Source organism: Centrocercus urophasianus, unplaced genomic scaffold (assembly GCF_019232065.1).
Source record: "Centrocercus urophasianus isolate 14NV4802_14NV808 unplaced genomic scaffold, USGS_Curo_1.0 seq_16, whole genome shotgun sequence".
In the NCBI taxonomy this organism is placed as follows: domain Eukaryota; kingdom Metazoa; phylum Chordata; class Aves; order Galliformes; family Phasianidae; genus Centrocercus; species Centrocercus urophasianus.
The window spans coordinates 27,647,170-27,665,499 of record NW_024884711.1 but is presented as its reverse complement, the minus strand read 5'-3'; the positions used below and the strand labels follow the sequence as shown (position 1 = coordinate 27,665,499).

General features: G+C 39.3%; 1 protein-coding gene across 2 annotated transcripts in view; it reads left to right on the top strand.

Annotated features, from left to right (window-relative positions):
* FAM171A1 (family with sequence similarity 171 member A1) overlaps window positions 1–18,330 on the top strand; it is an 83,933-nt gene that overhangs the window by 48,270 nt on the left and 17,333 nt on the right. The window contains exons 2-5 of one of the 2 annotated variants that reach the window (XM_042817590.1): window positions 744–971; window positions 5,938–6,030; window positions 11,130–11,288; window positions 16,222–16,398. In XM_042817590.1, the coding sequence (XP_042673524.1) occupies window positions 744–971; window positions 5,938–6,030; window positions 11,130–11,288; window positions 16,222–16,398 (657 nt within the window). The remainder of the gene's footprint in view (window positions 1–743; window positions 972–5,937; window positions 6,031–11,129; window positions 11,289–16,221; window positions 16,399–18,330) is intronic. The other variant, XM_042817591.1, reaches the window with a different exon arrangement.

Below are 18,330 nucleotides of genomic sequence, written 5' to 3'. Positions count from 1 at the left end.
AGAATCTTAGAATGGCCTTGGTTGGAAAGGACCACAGTGATCATCCAGTTCAATCCCCTGCTATTTGCAGGGTCACCAAACACCAGACCAGGCTGCCCAGAGCCACATCCAGCCTGGCCTTGAATGCCTCCAGGGATGGGGCATCCACAACCTCCTTGGGCAACCTGTTCCAGTACTTCACCACCCTCTGTGTGTTCTTTTGCTGGCCAGAGAGATTTGTCTCTAGGGAGCAGTGTAAGAGTACAGCTCACTTCCCAGCTGTGTCCTCTCCCCATCCCAGGTGGGCTGCTCATCTCTGGGGGGTGGGCAGGCTGGAGCAGAGGCACAGCAGGGCAAGGTCCTGTGCTCAGTATGATGTTAGGCAGCATGTGTGTTTAGTTAGGATGCTACCATGAGGCTGACATGTGATTCATCAGCTGAGTATTGCCAGCTACAGGGGATATGCTGCCAACTGAGTATGTGTAATAGGTTCAACATACATGTCTTAAAAGGTAGGATTAGCAGTAGGGCAGTAATTTAGGGCCACAGCACATGGTCAGCCTCAGGACTGCAGAACCTCTGAAGAGCAGCTGCCTGAATTGGAGAGTTGCAGGCCAGGAAGAGAGGCCATACTGTCACCAAAGTTTTAGAGGTTAGCAGTTAACTTCATGTCTTGGTGGCTGTTGCTGTGATAGCACGTTCTAAGTTTTGCTTCCTGCAGAAGCTGCTCTGATTATGATCACTATGATTGTTTGTCATTACAGAAGTAACGCTGAAAGTCCAAGTGAGCGATGCCAGCACACATCAGCCAGTAACGGAAGCCTTCATTGAGATTTTTACCAACCAGATCTCCATTGCATCTGGAACCTCAGGAGCAGATGGCACTGCCTTCCTCAAGTTTCAGTATAAATTGGGCAATCAGCTGATAGTGACTGCTAGTAAACATGCCTATGTGCCAAATTCTGCACCATGGAAACCTGTAAGATTGCCTGGTAAGAGATCTTTATTTTTGTTCTGAGGTAAGATTTTGCATCTAAAGGAAGTTATAATTTTGTATGATGTATTTTAATGCTTGCAGTCCTGGGTGGTAGGAATATTATCTGTGAGTCACAGAAATGGGAGGTTCTTTGCTCAGCTAAGCTGTGGCATCAGGACTGTGCAGAGATCCACACTCCTCCTACCTTTCCTTGATATGTCAGTTTTCAAACAACTGTTGATGCTCTTACAGCTCCACAGAGCATATGAATCTACTCCAGATCTTTTTCCTTATAGGAACTCTGTTTTTTGGTGCTCTGTTTCAACAGCTGTGATGTACTAGTTCTTTTATCTCCCAAGGTGTAGCAACAACTGTTGTGCTGCAGGCTGTAGTTTACAAAACAGCCCTGGACTTTCAGCTCTTGGCCATGTCCCATAGGACAGTTTAAATCTGCAGTTATGTTATCCAGATGTAAAGATTCTTTCTAACATAATTAACATGATTAATTTCATCAGCAGACAAATATAATAATAATAATAATACTTAAATGATATTTCTTGTCCAAATGGCTCAAAATTTTGTCCATCTCTAAGGATATTCAGGACTCAACTGGACAACCCAAAGCATGGTTAAAGCAGGTGACTTCCAGAGATCCATTCCAACCTTATTCTATTTAGAAACTTTCTTAATGTTATTTTTTTTCTCCTGTTTAAATAAGATGAAGTGCAGCTTCCTGGTGTATTTAACATACTCCTTAACACACAATCATACACGGCTAGAACATGCTGTAACCTTTTCTTGTCTCTCGTCTCATATCTTTACCACTCACACCATAGATCTTTCAAACACAGCATATGCTTCCTGGGCCTGGAATTTGTTGATTAGGTTTTTTTGCTTGTTGCTTTTTCTTAAATATTGATTTTGAGGGAAGGGATTCAAGCATGGTATTGTTTTGGTAAGTCATTGAAGATTAAAGAGCTGTAGTTATATACAGTTTCCACAAAATCTTTATTTCTACAGCTGAAATCTGAGCTTTACTCAGAAAATAGATTCCTTTCACCTTTATCTTCCCCCATTGAAATTGGCGGATCGTTTGCCATTGATTTAATTGGGAGTAGAATCCTTTCTGTACCCTAAACTTAATCCTTCCTTTGATTAAAGAAACAACAAGTTACAACTTGATACCCCTCATGTTGATTTAATGGGTTTGTTCTTGGAAATGTGACATAGAAGTTAAAACCCTAAGTACTTAGGCTATTATTTTTTATACTGTAAAGCTTCAAAGTCTGTGGTGTTTAACAAACTTACTATTAATATTTAAACGCTCTCCTATTATGCTTGTAAGTAGCACAGCATAGTTTTGAAAATGGAAAATTTTGTTTTTAGTGGTTTTAATCTGGGTTCAGTGATGGGGGACAGTCAGCATATTTAAATCTTGATTCTGCAGTGTACATCCTAGGTACACACTTACAGCAGGGTCTTCATTTCCTGAAAAAAACAGTACTTGTAGTCATCGTCCCACAGACCAGATATGCCATTCTGAGCAGCGTTCCACCCACACCAGTGGTTTAAGCTCCTGTGCCATCCTGTATGCGGTGGTGAATTAAATATACAGGGATTTATTTGCACCACTTCAATGTGGAAATGATAACCACAAGCCGGGAGTAGCTTTGAAAGCTGCAGGGTGATAATGTTTAAAGCACTGCAATAGGACTTTTTTTGAGGGATCACAATTCTTCCATCATAGGCAATATACATTAATTATGATTTTATGCTGAAAGATTGTGCAGCCACTGATCTCATGGTAATTTTAAGAACCTAATGTCAAGGATTGTCCTCTTAGTTCAGCAGGAATAAACTTTTCTCATATTAACCAAAATGATTACTAGCTCTTTACCACTTAAGAAGGAGGATTATTTATTTACGTAATGATAAATGGTAGAAAGAAAAGATTAAGATCTCTTTTTCCATTAAACTATTTATCAGCAGAGCCATGACTCCACTTATTAACAGTTCATTAATTTAACATCACTTGAGTTGTTGAAGTGTTCATGATGGAAGATGTGCTCCTCTATTTCTTCTTGCTTATACATAGATTTTTCTTTATAAATAATTTGAAAGAAAATAAAATTGCAACTAGTAGTCCATATTTAAGCAGATTTTTGGGGGAAATTACTGAGCTATCCCAATTCAGACTAGTGGTAGTGTCACCCAACACATACCATGGGAAAAACTAGTCCTAGGATCAGAGAATGCTTGCCATGCTTGTGAGGGAGGAGACCTCATCTGGGAAATGGTAGCTGTGCAGAAGATATGTAAGAGATGTAGTAGATGCGTGGTTGACAATAAGCTTCTGATATAGCACTGCAAGAAGAGAGAGTAATCTGTAAAATAAAGTAAAATAAAGACTAGGAAGATGGAGCATACTATTTCAGCATTTTCTCTTGGTGGAGCCTCTCTGGTAAATGCACATCTAATTCTGGATCCACTATTCAAGAGGGATGTTTAAAATTGCAGAGGTATATCAAGAATGATTTAGGATTGAAAAATATGGCATGCAGGGAAAGACTTATACAGGCTTGATTTATTTGGTTCAGCATAGGAAAAGTCCTGAGGTGATTTTTCATAGTCCATCAGCACCTGCACAGAGAAAAGGAGGTGTGTAAGAAAAGTCTTTCATCCTGCAGGACTTGATTGAGAAGAATTTCAATACATTTTATTAGGTAAAAAGACACATAGTTTAACAGCCATTGTAATTAGTGCTAGAATGCTGGTGCTGTGGTGTATTTTTCGCCACTGGACACTTTAGAAAAAGACTGATAAACTGAAAAACATATTGTAGAAAAGCTAAGTGCAGCAATTAGATCTGAAGCAGTATTAATTCAGGAATTAATTAACAGGAAAGGCTGTTATTACATAGAAGAGTGGATCATCACAGTGGTCCTTCTGGCCTTAAAAACAATGATTTCCTATCTTTGTCATGCTGAAAAAAGATTGGGCAGAAGAACCCATGGCAAGTTTAGGAATTATCTGTGCATTATAATGGGGTACATACATACAAAAAATGGGGTTGGTGTGGTTTATTGTATCCCCAGGGTGTCTAAGTTTTATTAGCTTTCTTCATGCGAATTAAGCTACTGAAGTAAAGACAAACAAATTTTGTACTTGTGACCATGGTGCTACTTACAGTAGGCATCCTTACTTATGTTGCATAGATGTTTCACATGTAGAGCATTTGAAAGAAAATTCTCAGCTGTAATTGCAACAGCAGTGTGGCCTCTCTTTTTTGTTTCTAACACCTATGCTAGAATAGTTCAGGTGGAAGGGCCCTACTCATACCAGAGTCCATCTGCCTAGTAACTTGAGGGCTAACCAGAAAGTATTAATGAGGGCATCATGAATGCCTCTTGAGCACTGACAGGCATGGGGCACCAGCTACCATGCTAGGAAGCCTGTTCCAGGGCTTGAGCACCTGAACCGTGAAGAAATTTTTCCCGGTGTCCGGTCTGAACCTCCTGTGGCACGGCTTACTGCCAGAGCTGCACATAGCGATGAGATCATCCCAGCCTGGTCAACCCAAGTGCCCAGAGCCCCTCCTCACAGCCCAGGCCTTCCAGCCCTGTTACCCACTTTGTTGCCCTCCTCTGGACACTTGTAAAGGCTTTAACATCCTTTTTATATTATATTATGGAGCCTAGAACTGCACGCAGAATTCAAGATGAGGCCACACCAATGCTAAATGCAGTAGGATGATCACCTCTTTTGACCAGCTGGCTGTGCTGTGTTCAGTGTAACCCAAGATGTGATTTGCCCCTTGGCTGCCAGGACACACTGCTGGCTCATGCTGAGCTGCTCTCCTGCCACTCAGCATCTATCTGTGCCTGTGGCAAGCATTGCTCCATCCTGCACAGCACCTAGCATTTATCCTTGCTAAATTTCATGCCATTGGTGATTGCCTGCATTGTCTCTGGAATGAAGGCAGGTATGTTTACTGAGGGGAAATTTTAAAACCACATGACAGTCTGAAGAACTTGTGCTGTTCGTCTGTTCATCAGTTCTGGAAATGTTTTCATGAGCTTGTGGTCACCTCAGCATGGAACAAGCACTTCCCGGATGCAAGTATGGGATAGTGCCCAGGTATCAAAAATGACTAGTCTGTATTCGTTTCCTCCTGTCTTTCTATCTTTGAAAGCCAAGCATGAAGCACAGTAAGCTCTAATTCTTACTGTATTCATAGTTACATGTTTTTATGGGTGCAGGAATCAGACGTTGTCAGTGGCCAATTCTGTGTATAATTAAGGTCTGCTGGGTTTGGAAAGTTTGGAATTAATTTGTTTGTTAATTTTCACTCTCTGGGCATGTATGCATATATTCCCTCCCAACGCACCAGCACCCACCCACCCTCCTTCTAAGGAATGTCTGCATCCAATGGCATGCAGATTTCTTGCAGCAAATGCCATTTAACTATCCCTTTTCATACCACCTGATGGAATGACACTGATTCTGTTATATGTAGAGGTTCCATACTGTAGGTAGTGACTCAATATGGACATGCTGTATTTTAGAGCCAGTTATTCAGACTTACTCACCATACATTGCATTTCCTTATGACTTTTTATGTAAGTGTCTCAAAGTATTTATAAGTTAAGTTTCATTAAAATTTTTTCTTATGTAAGACGTATACAATTTCACAGAAAAATTAATTCAGTCAGACTCAGTGTTTCACTCATCTTTATGTAATGACAAGTCTTTTTGTGGAGCTGGGAATATAACCTGAAACCATGCTTTCCACTGTACCCTTCTGTACTTTGTGCTGACCATGCATGACTTTATTTAGATTGGTAAATGCACATGGTTTCTCTCATATATATAATGTGATTTTAGTTTTGGTTGCCTGTTTTTGCAAAATAAAATTGTGCGTTCTGTTGTTCTCAAGTTTTGTTTGTGAGATATATCTCACTTAAACGACTTCTCTTCCACAGTCTTCTCTTCACTGAGTCTTGGCCTTCTTCCTGAACGCTCAGCTACTCTAATGGTCTATGATGATGTAGTCCAGATAGTCTCAGGATTTCAAGGTATGCTGATTTTTGGAAGATGTAATTGAAACTTAAATGATATTTCAAACAAAAAAGATGCCAGTCTGGTACTTTTAGAACTATAGTGTGGGTGAGACTAGTATTTTATGTGGAATTGTTATGAGTTCCCTGAGGAGTGTTTCTCTCTGGGGTGATTTTACTGAATCGATTAATAGGAAAAGTCATCCCTAATTGCTGTGACTAGGGAATTCAAGATAGTTGGTAATAAACAGGCTTGAACTTCAGTGTGCCATTTGAGAACTAGAGATTAAATTTCTTTTGTTATCTAGTAGATGTTAGATCATCTAACTTCATCTAATCATCCTTGCAGTAAACATTTTCTTGTGTTCTTATTGCCTAAGAATTTTCTCTGATTTTAATTTTTCTTGTCCCCTGCTGTGAGTGCTAGAGGCATAGAAAAGGTGGAAATACCTCACATGTGTGTTGCTAATATATAAGCTTGCTTTCCTTAATTACTTCCTGTGAATCCCTTAGCAGACTGACTGCAGCCCCACATATTACAGTGAAACCACTGTATTAGTAGAATAAAACCTGGATCCCCTTTCCATAAGGCCAAACACAGAAGAAACTGTAGGTACTATCAGTCAGTTGAGCACAGTGCAACTTCTGAATTACACAGTAAGTCACCAACATGTTCATCTAGTCCATCAGGGATCCACCTCCCTTAGCACAACTGACCTGATATGCTGAGTTAAGTCTCAAAAAGTTAACTCAGTTAACTCTGAGTTAAGTTAACAAAAGAACAGAACTTTTCAAAGATACCTTAATGAGACAAAACAAAGGGACATGCTTCCTGTGAGCGCTCCTAATTGGGCATAAACTGTCTTATTCACATGGATTAAGAGTACTATAATGTTAAACTCTAGCAGATAGTTAATAAACAGGGAAATAGTACCTTTAGTAATACTAAGAGATAACCTTATTTTATAGCTAAGGCAGTATAATACAATTATGACTTCCTAATATCTATTTTTAGGATAAAACCCATCCAGATACATTGGGCTTTTCATTAATGAGAGCACTAAATATGACTGAAGTTGAAAAAGCACCGAACAAATTACATAGCTGTTGGAATGCTCAGGAAGGGCTAGAGAGAAATACAGCTGTGGTGCATATATTCTGTTGCTTGAGAGGTGACATTAAATAATGGAACAAATTAGATGGACAGTGGGCCATGTTAAATCATAAGGGATTCCACTGGCCAAACCATAAAACGTTGTTTGCTAACAGTATTCTAACAAGATTAAGTAAATACTCAATTCTCATGCACATGTGCTAATATTACACAGCACACTTAAAAGAAAAATATTCATTTTTACAATCTCCTTTCTTAAAAGAAACAAAAAGTTAGGCACAAAAACCAAGCAGGGACATGTAAGGGCTAGAGGGACATTTACCAGCCAAGTGAGGCTCTTAAATATTTTCCTTGTAATCTTGCTTCCTTCCGTGAGTTGATTTAAGACATATTTAAATAAGAATAATATAACTGATTATGATGGTGTAACAGGGAAAGAAAATAAAGAAAATATTACCCAGAGTATTCTAAGAATTGGAATTTGAACTCCCCTTTTTACACAGTAAAAACTATTTCATGGTACCAACCCACGCTCCTTTTCTTGGGAATTGTCTTATGATGAAACCTAGATGAAAGGCAGCTTGGACATTGTACCAGCGTTTGAATGAAGCCTCTCTAATCTTGATCCAAAATCCTTGTGACCTAGTTTTTCTCTGTAACTTCTCCAATTTATTTCCCAGTTATTTCAAGCTGCTGCAAAAGAGTTGATCAGGAGTCACCTTAGTGCAGAAAAGAGAGCAAAGCAGAACTTATTATACTAGGAACAGAGTGGGAACACTGGTGTTTGAAGCACCAATCAAAGGAAAAGAAAGGCATGTCTAGTACAGTAAGTTACTGGTTGTTTTTGAATAATTAATCAAGTAAGCAACTTATTATGCAATTGAGAAGCTTGTGTTGATGCAGCCAACCTCATTTTCATGATGGCCTTACAATTCTCTGCAGCATCCTGTCTGTAATTGCAGGAGATAGAGCTTGCCAGCCCTGGGTCATTTAAGTCATTTAACACCAGAAGAGTGAAGAGCTGAACTTCTGCATTCAGCGTGTGGGAACTGTATTGCTACCCTCTATCTGTCTCTGACATATGAGCAATCAGGGCATTAATTGATTGTATATCAGATATTATTTCACATAGACTGAAGCTCAGCTGCCAGTGTGTGCCACGTGTCACACATCCTGCATGGCAGGGGATGCCTTATAGGAGCTCCTTGAGATGTGCACTGGAAAATGGGAAATAACAGCTTTAAAATCATGGTTAACGTGTTGGCAAGTGGATGTCTAAAGCAGATGTGATCAGTGCTCAGAGTCCTATCTCTGATGGCACTCACTGAGTGGAGGGATCTCACATGGCATTTTTGTAGTGAAGTCTATTTGCGTGTGATTTTGTTTTTGTAAGTCAAAACTAGACATCTTTAATAATAAAAGCTGTAATATTGACCTGTTCCCCATGGTACGCACTGACTTGCTGAAAAATACTGTTAAAGAATCTGGTTAGCATAAATGTGTTTTACCATTTCTAATTCCTTCAACAAATCTATTCCCAGTCATAAGCCCTAATGTGCCCTATGACCTCTGCTAAAGAGTGCATTGGTGTGTCTTCTAGCAGTGTAGAGAGAGATGCCAGCTGGGGGGCTGGGGCAGTGTGCTGGAGGCACAGCAGTATGCTGGATGGGAAAGCAGTGTTCCCGGGGTAAAGAAAGCCCTGCTTGGGTAGTCTTCACTGTTGTACCTAGATCTGTGAACACCTACTAATGCATTAACCATCTGGGAGGCACTGAGAGGTGAATATCTTTGTTCCTATTTTTAGAGAAAGGAAGAGCAAGATGCAAAGGATGAGCAGCTTGTCTGACGTCCCAGACTTGGCCTCATAGAAGGGAACCAGATTCCTTGGGGCATTTCAATATCAAACAGCTTGTTAATCTAGGATGTGAATTAAGGAGTTATTCTGCACTAATTCTTTGTATCTATAAGCACAGACTATCTACACAGGAAGCCATTTCTGAGTAGCTTACACCTTAGAATTTACATCCAAATTCAGTGTCGTGCAAATTTCCTGTCAGGTTTGGGACTTAGCCATGAACATTTTGCATTGTCTGTAGAATTGAAGAAATAGAGGCTTGCTTCGCCCTGGGAGCTTTTTGCTGTCCCAGTGCTACAAAATAATCGTTTTTAAATAGAGAACTCCAAAGCCTGCCCATTAATTACTGCGTTTATAGATTGAACAACGGTTATTTTCTTTTTAATGCTTAATTACTTGTATCTTCAGAAATACAATGCCAGTTTTTGGCAACTCAGTTTTTCTTAATCAGATATTTAGACAGCAGAAAATCCTAAAATTTTACATGGAACAGATAACAATAATATTCTTTTCTTTGTTGTATTTTTTTTTCTCTTTTGTTACTATGGATGCTTATCAGTATGGGGCTTATGAACCTGCACAGCAGTGTGGTCAGTGATCTTTGAGTTTGAACAATTATGTCCCTTAGTACAGCAAACTGTTATGATATTATAAAGCAGGAGGGAGATGAGCCTTCCCTGAGTTGACTTTAGTCAATTCATTTAGAGTGTTGTCATTTGCCGTTTAAACCTAGACATTGACTAAGAGAGATTTCTTCCCACTTCACTGATGTGTTTTTCAATGACTATCTTAAATGTTTAAGAATACTGCTAGTCTTAAGATCCCTCTGTAAATACTCCCAAGTTTCAGATTTTTTAAAAAATATTGTACAGCTTATTCTTTCAGAATTACCAAAGAAATGGCAGAAATAATGATCACCTGTTTGAGATACTTGCTTGCCAACTAGACTTTTTTTTGTTGGTGGTGCAAAGTTTGATCTCTTTCTTATAGCTTGAGCTCCTGCTGGAAAACAGTTCAAGAAAAGATGCCAGTCACTTGGATGATGACATTGGTAGTTGTAAATTTCAGGAGTTGAGTCAAACTCTTTAATCTTTGTCTCAGTGAAGTTATACAAAGGTCAAAGCTGCAATCTCAGACTAATAGGAGAAAAGAAGTAAAACTGTTTTGAGTTGACGTATTTGAACCACATTGTCAAATGCAAAGAGAGGGGGAAAAACATGTTAGCCTTTTGATTTTGTGCTTTGAGGGAGTGTTCTTTGAGTGTTCAAAGTGAGCTCTGGAGAACACAATAGCTTCTGATTTAAAAACTAATTTGCATGAAGCACACAGAAATTTGCAGATGGAGTCTTGCTGTGTGTTGCTGAACAGTATTAATGGTAAGCATCCATTGGAAAATCCATTGACTTTGTAACCCAGGATTCAAATGAGACTTAAAATGAACTAGTACACGAAACAGTCCTAAATTCTGTTGCAGTAAAGACCCCCAGTTAATAGCTAGCAACCTTGGAAGAACTGCTAAAACTGTACCAGAAGAAGGAAAAATGAGGAATTGCATACTAAGTAATCTCTTTGTGTTTATATGTGTTCATTGCATGGGAACGTATGGAAACTGTTTTCACCCAGGCTTTGTCAAGAGAATGTTTTTATCCAGTGGCTTAAATAAAAAGTGACTGTTATCTAGTACAGAGCCAAAGCTATGCAAAACCAAAGTGCAGAAGTTATGTAAGTTAATTGGGACTGCAAGTAGAATTGTCGTTTCATAGAACTTCACTTCAAAGAGCGTAAATTTATCTTGCTACTTCAAAAGAGACAAAACGTAAACAAAAATGGTGAACTGGATACTTCTCTGAGCCTCAAATTTTGTTTTCGTTTCAGTGGCATTCATTAAAAGAAGCATGAAATTTGAGGTGATCTGAGGAAATCTGCCTGAACGGTTTTACTCAGAGATGCTTCTAGGAAAACAGTGGCAATTGCAAAATAAACACAAAAGTACTGGTTTTCCTCCATGTACGCTATAGCTTTCAGATGTCTGTCTTTCGCAAGCAATTTCTACTTTAAAAGAAACAACCTCTTAATGTGCTTCCATAAATATGTACTCCTAAATTTTCTGCCTACCTTGGATATAATGTCATTTTCAACTTTTTTTAGGTGCACGGACTCAGCCACAAGTTCACTTTCAGAGAAGATCGGTGAAATTACCAGAGAACACCAGCTATAGTGATTTGACAGCGTATCTGACCGCAGCCAGTTCACCCTGGGAAGTGGACAGTTTCCCTTACTTGCAGGGATTGGATGGAAATGGAACAGGTAACCCATCACTTTGGTTTTGCTCTGATTTCAGGAACCAACTAGCTTTTGACCAAGTAATTTTTTCCATCCCATTACAATTAACATTCTTTAAAATTTGGATGGTGTTATTGGTTCAACTGCTCGGTCAAAATGCTGTTCTAATGAGGAGTTTTGATGTAACACAATTCATGTGGTATTGACATCAGCTGTTTTTTGTGCTGATAATCACAGTTGTAGGAATCAGTGTTTAAATTAATGCAGAGAGCAAGGTCCCTCCTAAATGGAAGGACTGAATAACACAGAGAAAGATTCTCAACCCTGGAAGGACAGAGAAGTTTGTTACACTTGTAGTTTTGAGCTAAGTCTCCAAATCTGTCATATTGCATTTGCACATATGAAAATAGATTAATGTGAAGGAGAAAAGAGAATATTTATATTGAGGACGTGATAACATTTCTTGTTCGATCACTATATAAAAAGAGCTAAAAATCCTAATTATCAAGGATTTCATAATGTTGTTTCAGCTAAGAGTTGTTCCATTGTCTTTTAAATTACCTTTGAATCTAGCTTTGGCCAAAAACAGCCAATTCTTGTAGCACCAAAGGAAAAGTACAAACTGTGTTAAATTCAGAGCCACAAGACATTTTTTGTGATTGCAACTGCTTGTAATTCTTCTTGCACTTCTCAGTTAGTTTTGGCTGTAATAATTGGTGTTGTGTAGGCTAAAGAAAAACAGATGAATTGGGCATAGAAGGCTTTAAATGCTTCAACTGCTGTAAAAGGAAGAACTGTGTGTTCTCTGTGGCTGTATTGGTTTAGAAAGAAATTAATAGACTTCCAGTGCATCAAAAGCAATTGAGATGAGGAAAACCTTGCTGTGGTGTGGGTTGTTTAAACTCTAGAATCAAATGCTTGAGGCTGTTGGACTGAGTTAGACAATCACCTGTCAGGATGGCATAGGCATAGCAGAGCCTGCTTTGAAGCAGGCTAAATAGCCCCTTGAGGTCCCTCCCTGCTGTTTCTCAGGATACGTTTACTTGTGATGTTTTGATCTAGGTGACTTTGAATGCTAGGTCATGCGAGTAAAGGGTGTGTGACTGAGCTTTCTAGTTTTCCCTCAGGGTGGAAAAAAATAAAAAATAAAAAATAAAAAATAAATAAACTTCCCCTTCCCTTTGTACATATCTGAATATCTCATTTTCTATTACAATTAGAAATGTGTCTGCTACCTTATTCCAATCCTTCTGTCTGCTTCACTGAGTACATCTCATCCTATCCCTTCACCTGTCATTTCCTCATTCTCATCTTCAACCTTCTGTTTTCTCTGGCTGTCTGTATTCAGACATCTTCTTGTATCTCTTATCTCTTTCTAAAAGGAGGGGACGTATTTATCACGTTCATCTCTCTGTCTACTTCCTCACCTCCTTTCCTTTTATCTCTAAACCCACTGAGCAGACTGTTGGATAATGTGTGGAGAATTCCTCTCTCCCAATTCTTCTCTCAGTGCTATGCAGACCAGCTTCCCACGCATTTATTTAGTGACATTTTGGCATGACCAATTTTTGCAGGAGCTGCACAACCAGGGCATCATCTTTCCTCCTGTTTTAACCACCTGGCCTCCTACAAAACAGCTTAATGCACCCTTTGTAGTTGTCTGTATACACAGACTATGAAGGGATCTTTCTTTTTGAGCATGGATGCCTTAATTTGACCTTTATTAACCTTCAGTTAAAATTATGTGCCAAAAGACCAAAATGAGTGGCAAATAAATGGGTTCTAATAAACTGTAAAGAGCCTTGTCTTCTGAATGCTGTGGCATCTACTATGGAATAGTATAAACTATGAATATATTCATATGTGCACTATAGTGTAGATAGCCTACTTTTAGTAGGAGTTTCTCTAGCTGTGAGAACATTAAACTACAAAGTCCTCACCTTGGATTGACTTCCTTTTCTTCATCTCTGAGTGACATGGTAAAGATGTCACCTGAAAAACTTTCGAAGGAATAAAAGATGAGATGTTGGGGATTTAAAATTTTCTGTTCCAAAGCAGGAAGAAAAATGCAACAAACTATAGAATTCCTAACCAACTTTGCTGAATGCTGCCCCTCTACCTAATGGTTTGTTATTGTGTTCTATCACAGTTTCTTTGTACGTCTGTAGACTTTGAAAGAGGTTCTCTCATTTGTTTAAATCAGCTCAGTTCTCTGGCTGGTATTTATCCAGAGTGACTTTACAGTTGCTCTAACTAAAACATTTTGTCTGAGTTCAGCAGTTTTTTACAAAATCCTAAATGGATGCTGAGGTTGTAACATGGGCCAGTAAAAATTCATTGCATGACCAAGCATGTTCCAAACATTATGTTCAAACGTTTTGCTGAAAGTAGTGATCAGTCCATATAGTGCTAGCTTGTTTTCTGTAGTATTCACTGGCTGGAGAACAGTAGGATGGTTTCACAAAATATCCTTTTGACCAGGCTGGGTGAAAACTTGCATGCAACAACGGACAAAGCTGGCTAATTATCATTTCTCCTGCTGGGTTTGTAGGGTGTCACATCTGAGTCACAGTGGATTTTTCTCTGATGTTTTTTAGAGCTCTTTACAGGTCACCAGAAGTCAAAAATGGCAACAAATAAATGAAAGCTGACATTTATTGAAGTCCATTCCCATTTAATCTGTGCATGTCCTCATCAGTTTTACAGCATGTGAGAGTTTCATAAGCATTGATTCTAATTTACCTTCACAATGGGAAGGGGACAAATTCATCTTTTTAATGGACATTTACGTAGCGTACAGGGTGGCAAACGGAAGGATTTTTTTTCTACTTGCCAAAGATCCCTGGATTCCAGAAACTTCATGTCCTAATGTAACTTTTGCCCAGTACAGAGCAAAGGCTGAGTGCTCCTTAAGTAAAAAAGATGCAAGCAGTGTTTCATCACCAGGATGCATTTCTGGGGCTGGATATTCATATTAGGCAGGTATGCTTTATCAAGAGAGGAATGAAAGCAAAATTCAAAGCTTTCCTTATCTGAAAATAAATACAGTATAAAATATAACCTAGTTTTAGTTTTATCTAAAGGTTTCTAAATCTAAAGTTACACATTTGTCTCTAGGAATCTGTGTAAGCTAGAAAGTGACCAAGAATTAGCAAGAGGAATTTATTTCTTTGATACTGCCTGAGAAGCTCAGTGACCCAAGTGCAGTGACTTGGGGGCAGGCATCAGTGGGACAGCAGTTACAGGTACACAGGGAGGCAGTGGATTAAATAACTGTATAAAGGAACAACTTTTCCCACCAATTCCCTCTTCTTGCTTCATGTTGTATGGCTGTAGACGTGTGATACCATGCACTGTTGGAGCTCATAATATCCATTCTTGGGCAGGCTGGCATCTTTCCCCTGTCCTGTATTTGAATTCTCAGACCTTATTTTCTATTTTTTTCTGTTACCTCTGTGGTTCTCTTATATGGCCATCTTCATGCACCTGTTTTCTCAGGTAGCAGTTCAGGCCCTCTGGAAGCAGTCCTCCTGCTCCTCAGTTTATAGGAGATCAAAGCAGACCTGCGCACTTGGGTCTGCTTCCAAACCTCCTTGGCCTGCTGGCTGTGGAATGCTGTCCTTGAAATGTGGGAAAGATGTGTCAGAGTAGATGCTGTAGTAAATAAGCCACAGGCAGAGTTACTTGTGGTTATTTTCCATGTCTTGAGCTTGGTGTCTCTAGAATAATTCAAAGAATTGAAGATTTTGGGGGGTTTTGAGGAGTTCTGTCTTTTTTTCTTTTTGCCACCTCCACTCTTTCTGCCCTTTGCTGGTGGTGTCTTAACTTCGTTGAGCTGGCTGTCACTGGGGACATCCAGTTTGGGTAGGGACCATTTCTACAAGCCGTCTGTTACGAGGTCTTGTAAATGTCTTACTGCTTTCCCACTGGTGTCTAGAATGTGTTTGGCCTGATGAGGACTGGCAGTGAGATGCTGTATGTTCCTGAGGACCCCTTGTTGTGACTTGGTGTAGCTGATGGACAGATGAGTGTTGGGCAAAAATGTGCTTTTACGGGCAGTTTACTGGCATAAAGTGGCAGGGTTACAGGCAGGGTGTCATCTCTCACTGTCAACCAAACGCCCCCATTCCTTTCCTTACCTGCAGACAAAGATTCGCCTTGTGCCAGGATCAGCAGCTGCACAACCAAAGCGTGCAGCACTTGTGGGCAGGCAGCAGCTTTAGCAGCAGTGTGAGCTCAAATGGGCTCAAGCCCTTGCAGAACTGAACGGTCTGTGTCTTCGCTGCTATTGCTTTGAGCTCCAGATCTTGGTTAAACAGTACCAGAAACCTTTTTTCCCCTGAATACATACATACATCTTCCTTATTTTTTTCCTGTCATCGATTCATTTGGTTACATACCTGCAGGGTTATAATATTTCTTTAAATCATGTGTGGGGAAGTAATTTCCACTGGCATACAGTTGAAACATAAAGAATAATTATTATCTTGTATACATAAAGTAATGTCCTAATAATCCATTTATCTTGGTTTATCTCAGTGGAAGCCCAGACAAAATATATTGTGGCATTCTTAAACATGAGCAATCATGTTTGCAGTGTCTTTGCATATATGAGTGTTGTAATGTAGGTTTATACAAATAAGGTGCTGAGATTTTTTTTTCCTGTAATTGTGGCTGTGATGCTTGTATTTATTATTTTACAGCAAATGAAGATTCAAAAGTATATTCAGGAGATTTTGTGTTGTGATTTTTTAATCTTCTGTATTTTTCACTTGATTTTGGAAAATTGTGAAGTATATGCATCTTGTTGGTTCTGAGTTTTGTAATGTGGGGAAGATTAATGCTACTTTCCCTCGAGAAATATATCCATTTGGTGCTGTGCTGCTGAGCCGAATGGATATGTCTTAAACTTTGGAAAAGTCTGTAGTCATAATTTTCGTTCATTCTCTTGGTACAGGAAACAGCACCAGGTATGACCTCACCCCTGTCGCTGCAGTCAGCGTCCATCTTCTCAGCAGTGATGGTACTCCAGTCCCAGTGAATGGCCCCATCTACGTAACAGTGCCTCTGCCAACAAACAGCAACTTGAAGCACAATGCACACGTTCCAGCCTGGAGGTTTGACCAAAAATTTGGTAGGTCACATTTAATTATGATTCCCTAGAAGGCTTCATTTATCTGAAACTAATGTCTCACTAACATTTATTGTCTTATGTTATGTTACATAGTAAAGTCTTCACTGGAGTGTACAAAAAAGTATGCTTTCTGTCTAAAAGAAGAGAAGATGGAGTTGTTTTATTCAAGCAATATGTAGTATTTGTGCAAATATACTTGAGTAGCATTCTGTGCCACTTCTTGACAAAAAAATTCATAAACGTAGCATTTTGAAATTATTAAATGTTTTACATAAAACTATCCTGAGAGACTTGATTTCAGGCAGACACTGAGAAACAGAGAACTGTATCAGCTGCAGTATTGAACTGGAAGTCTGGAGAAATGGAAACTAGTCTTATCTTTGCCACCAGTCAGCTATTTGACCTTTGGTCCATCTCTTGTTTTGTCACTCAGTTTCCTGTCTGACACAGGAAATATAATAGTGACTTCTTTTCTAAATCCCTTTGAGATTGACTAATACCATCAGGAAAGTACGTGTAGGTGAATTAAAACACTTTGATATGACAAAATACCTAATTGGTATAATCTGTAAAATGCTGTCCAGTTTTTACACTGCAGGGTAACTTGCTATTGTGAGCTGGATTTCTCCTGAAATCTGTGTTTTAGTCTTTCTCTTTTTTTTTTTTTTTAAATAAGGGTTTGTTTTTCCATTGCTAGCTAGTATCCTATGCTGGCCTTCTTTATACCTTCAAAGTGTAAAGGACCAAGCATTTAAGTCTTGTCCTGGTAATTCCACTTCCACAGTTATTTCACTGCGTCCTCTGAAGTAATACCAGACGATTGTTACAAAAAAGGAGTTAAGAAAGAACACTGGAAGGTAGAACGGCAGAGGACGTGAGGCAGAGAGGAAGAAAAAGGAAACAGATAATGTGGGGTTGTGCAGATAATCAATGGGGCTTTGTCCCTGCAAGGCACGGGTTTTGAGCCAGTGTGTGATCACGTCCAGAAGTGGAACAACCAGCCTGAAACCATTGTGCTGGAGGAAGGGGAGGGGAGGGGGGAAGAGAGAGGTGAAAGGGGAAATAACGTTATTGCTTCCTTCCTGCCTCTGTTTGCTGAAATAGGTGGCTTTTTTTCAAATACCATGCCTGATAAATCACTTGTCGGGAATCAGTTGTATTAGAGAGTAAAGCAGTAGGATTTAATAAAGAGTAGTTTTGAATACAGCACAAAATTGGGTAGTAGAAAAAGTGTGTGATAAATGGATTCACAGTTTCCCTTAACAGTGGAAATGTTGGTTTTCTTGTGGTGCCCTAGCAGTACATTTCACTTACCTTCTGCTTAACACTGATTTTGATTTGTGATTCTAGAAAGTATTTCTAGTATCTAGAGTATCTAGAAAGTTTTCCCTTGTTAAAGGCAAGGCTGGTAAGACTGGCTCACGTTTACTTTCTCCATAAGAAACAGTCCATCCCTAATCCTTCCTGCCAGCTGTGTTACATCTGAATCTTGCCTCACTGCAAGTTACTCACTGCTGGTCAAAACCCTCTGATTTTGATTATGGAGCTTTCTCATTTACAGCCAAATTTCCATGCCCCTGCGGTGGGCCACAAAAGTTCTCTCTTACTATGGATGTATTTTACTGTTGCATATAAAGAGCTAGTTACCCTACAGTGTGCAGTGTTTAGTATGTAGTGTAGATCAATATGGGTTAATTAATTACTGCTGCAGCTTGAGGCTCCTGGTCTGGACACAAGTTCATGATAAACTAACGGATCACTTGTGTTGTAGGGAGGAGAAGGCATGAGGACTACTGAACAAAACAAGTTTTTTGTCAGGCCACTTAACTTCACAAACTCATGGAGAGGAAGGTATAGAAGACATTATCCTTAGGCTCCAGCTCACACTTCAGCTGAAGTAAGCATCTTTCCATGCAACCAAAGATGATAAAC